The sequence below is a fragment of the Myotis brandtii genome, unplaced genomic scaffold (assembly GCF_000412655.1).
Source record: "Myotis brandtii unplaced genomic scaffold, ASM41265v1 scaffold125, whole genome shotgun sequence".
In the NCBI taxonomy this organism is placed as follows: domain Eukaryota; kingdom Metazoa; phylum Chordata; class Mammalia; order Chiroptera; family Vespertilionidae; genus Myotis; species Myotis brandtii.
In genome coordinates, this window is record NW_005354385.1 from 10,250,604 (window position 1) to 10,254,667 (window position 4,064).

At 41.8% G+C, this 4,064-nt stretch overlaps 1 protein-coding gene across 1 annotated transcript in view; it reads left to right on the forward strand.

The window, feature by feature from the left end:
* The window catches only part of GALNT5 (polypeptide N-acetylgalactosaminyltransferase 5), a 46,961-nt gene that overhangs the window by 41,669 nt on the left and 1,228 nt on the right, over positions 1-4,064 (forward strand). Inside the window, exon 9 of the mRNA XM_005859399.2 lies at positions 1,370-1,531. Within this exon, the coding sequence (XP_005859461.1) occupies positions 1,370-1,531 (162 nt within the window). The remainder of the gene's footprint in view (positions 1-1,369; positions 1,532-4,064) is intronic.

Sequence of the window (4,064 nt, forward strand, 5' to 3'; positions counted from 1 at the left end):
GACTGAAAGGTCCCAGCTTCGATTCTGGTCAAGGGCATGTACCTTGGGTTGCAGGCAATCCCCAGCAGGAGGTGTGCAGGAGGCAGCTGATCGATGTTTCTCTCTCATCGATGTTTCTAACTCTCTATCCCTCTCCTTTCCTCTCTGTAAAAAAAAAAAATGTATTTTAAAAAAATGTGAGTTCTGATTCAATAGGTTCGTGGCAGAACTGATTCTCAGCATTTCCAACTAGATGCTAGGTGACCCTAATGATGGTCCAGAGTGGCATATGCCAGGGAGTAAGACCTTTCAGCAGAGAGGTCTACCCCAATGGCATACTTGATAATCTAAATGAAATCTCAATCACATTACCAATGATTCATTAGATAAAAGCATTTAGATCAGCGGTTCTCAACCTGTGGGTCGCGACCCCTTTGGGGGTCAAATGACCCTTTCACAGGGGTCGCCTAAGACCATCGGACAACACATATATAATTACATATTGTTTTTGTGATTAATCACTATGCTTTAATTATGTTCAATTTGTAACGATGAAATTGGGGGTCACCACAACATGAAGAACTGTATTGAAGGGTCACGGCTTTAGGAAGGTTGAGAACCACTGATTTAGATAGATTTTACCAGCAGCCTTTTTTTCCTAATACGTTTAAAAATTTTCCACGGACCCAGAGTCTTACAGTTTATTAACCAGGCAGATCGTACTAAGTTGTAAATAACTGAAGAAAATAAATAAAAATTTAAAACATGGTTCCATTACCTGAATTGGTATTTATTTTAGACCTTGGTGACTCCCCAAAACTGGACTTCTCTCAGAGCAGTTCTTCACATTATCAGCAAAGAAAGATTTTTAACATTTCCTCTAGGGGTCCAATTGTCTAGCATAATCATTTCCACAAGGTAATTTAGGACCCTAACTTGGATCTCCTGGAACCCCACTGGCTCAAAGCTGTAATCCTGCGGTGGTTTGGATGTTCCAATACTTCAAGCACCAGGTTGTCTGGGATTCCGAGCTCCTGGAATGACATTTATTTGCAGATATGTACTAACTGGACTATGGTGTATTGTTGCAACTAACGCTTTTTGAGGGCTTCCGTAAGTGTGCGAAACACTTGACAGTCATTACCCAAGCCTCTGAGACAGACACGTTGAAGTTGCTACCCAACTGAAAATGGAGAAAAATTAGATTAGACAGGATTAATATTATGCTCCTCCTACGATCAGTGTTGAAAGTGGCAGTACCCGGATTCAAATACGAAACATCTGACCAGAGTGCCTATGTTCTTAACCTTTGCTGGCAAAGATGTTGGACAAAGCCCCGACTTGTGTTTTCCACCTGAGGTGACCTTTCTCTTACTCATTCCTTCCACAGCTTCAACAGTTCAATTACACCTGGTTAAGACTTATTAAACATGAAGAATGGTGCTTGGCTCCCGTCCCTGATCAGGGAGCCTTGAGGCTGCACCCTTGTGATAACAGAAACAAAGGGCTGAAATGGCTACATAAATCCACATCAGCCTTTCACTCGGAACTGGTAAGCGAAATATTTGTATCTCTTCTCTTCCACAAATCCAACTTCCCACTAAATGTGACAGGAAACCCTCACTGGCAGCTAACCCAATCTGAAGACTTCAATGTGTTTGTGACAACAGAGGCAGTGAAAAAGTTCTTACAGAGAGATCGGCATATTTTTGTAAATGATCAAATCTTTTTTTTAAGGATTTATTGGCAATCAATTATTTTAAATAGAAGTCACCAGGTTTTGTTGGTTGTATTGCTATCATCATCTGTTTCTAAAGTTGTTGTTTAGTCAGTTAACAATGCCAAAAGTTGGGCTGATAGGCTAGTATTGGTTTGCATCGGTTACCAGAAAAGCTTACAGGGAGAGTGTATGGGGAAAGTAAGAAGTGGTGTGCTCTCCCCAAGGCCTGCATTTTACTATGCATCCGGTTCCCCATTCTGCCTTTCTCCAAGGGGCATTTGCTCACACCCTCTGGTTTCCAGAGACCTGGGCTCTCCCGGGGTGCTGGAGCCAGCTGCCACCAGCTTGCAGGAGCTGGTTGTGATCAACTCTTGCCAACTGCACCTTCAGGGATCCTCCTTTGATAAATTCAAACAGCCACAGTGGGAGTATTTACATCCATGCTACAAATCAGGGGGTGTTTTTCCAGCGGTTCGGTGGTTCATGTTTACCAGAACATCCCTGGGATACCCTAGTCCCTCAAAGTCCTCTGAGCTTTTCCCAATTCTGTTTCAACAGGGGTACAAAGTCATAAGCATTGATGTAGGATGTTGGAGTGGCAGAAATAATGTCAGGACTGCCTTCTCAGATTTCCCACTGTCTCACTAGGAGGTAGCCGCCAAATCCCCTAAATGCACTGAGTATATGGAGACCATCATTTTGTTCAGGAATAGCCCCAAAGTAAGCCCACTTTTTTACTTGGAGTGCCTCCATTCCTTTTGGTGTCACAGCCAGTGAGTATTCTTTTCAGGATAATTTTCTTCCTGCCCAGGGTCAAAATCAGGGCCTGAGCGACACATTCTCCAGCCTTCCCCCCTTGAGATTTTCTCTGTTACATTTCAGTTCCTTCTGGGCATGTTTTTTCTCTTTCGTAATAATGGTTATTATTGAGTTTTTCTGAAAAATTAGGAATTACTAGTGCATAAACTGCTAATTTTATGTTTTATGGTGTTGGGGAAATCCATAAATATGTATCAAATAAATTACATCTTACCTTCTGCTTCTCTAACCCTGTGCCAAAGGAGGAAGAAAGAGGGAGAGAAAAGTAGAGGTAGGGAGAGAGAGAGAAGAGAAAAAGAAAATACAGAATATGAGGAGAACAAAACCCTTACCCCCACCTTGTTTGTGACTTTAACACAGTATATAGCTGCTTTCTGCCTTGAGTTCCCCTTTTCATGATGTTAGATGTCATAGAAATGAATATGTTGAAAATGGTCTTTTTTCTTCTTTCAGTATTTTGGTAGTTTTCATACTAACCCTTTTAAGTCCCCCAAGACATGAAAGTCTTAAAAAGAAAAGGGAGAAATGCAAAATAAGACTATGAATGGCAGGAGCATGTCTCCCTTTTCAGAAAGCATTAGGAGTTGGGAGCTTCATGGAAGGAGGAGGGGTAATGGTAAGCTTGACCCTGAATACCAATGAATTATTAAAGTTATGCATTGATAAGCCAGCATTTAAAAGATGTTCTCTAGGTCAGCCCTCCCCAAAGGCTCCGGAATGAGGTCACCTAAAAGTAAATAGTTTCATAGGTGGCTTCTAGGACATGGGGAATGGAATACCCCTCTACATCATGTGTCTTTAGGTTGGGGACACGTTTTTGATGTGTGTGTGGGTTTTTGTCGTTGTTGTTGTTGTTAATCCTCACCTGGGGATTTTTTTCCACTGCTTTTTCAGAGAGAGTGGAAGGGAGAGTGGGGGAGGGGGAGGTGACGGCGGACACATTGACTGGTTGCCTCCCACACAAGCCCTGACTAGGTTCGGGACGCAAACCTGAAACCCAGGTAGGTGCCCTTGATTGTAATCGAACCTGAGATCCTTCAATGTTCAGGCTGATGCTCTAACCACTTAGGACACTGGCCAGGGCTGGGAACAAGTTTTTTAGTTACCTCTTTACAATCCAGCAGCAGAACATTGTAGGTAGTCAATGATAATGTTGCTCAAGTTTAACTCCTTTACAAAACCTTGAGCATACTCAAGCATCATATTGCCAAAGTTCCACAAGGGAGTTTGTTACAGCGCAGCTTCTGATTCCATAGGTCTATGGCGAGGCTGAGTCAGCATGTCCAGCTGTCTCCTGGGTGATGCTGACGATAGTTTCAGTGGAGAGGTCTAACCCAATGACATGCTTGATCATCTAAGTTAAATCTCAATTACATTACAAATGATTCAGTAGATAAAAGCATTTAGAATGATTTTACCAGAGGTCTATTTTTTCTAACATAGTTTTGCAGGAACTTCTGTAAAATAAATTATTGTCATCCCTGTTTAATAATTTTTAAAAAGTATTATAAAACTCTCTCTCTCTCTCCATATATATATATATATA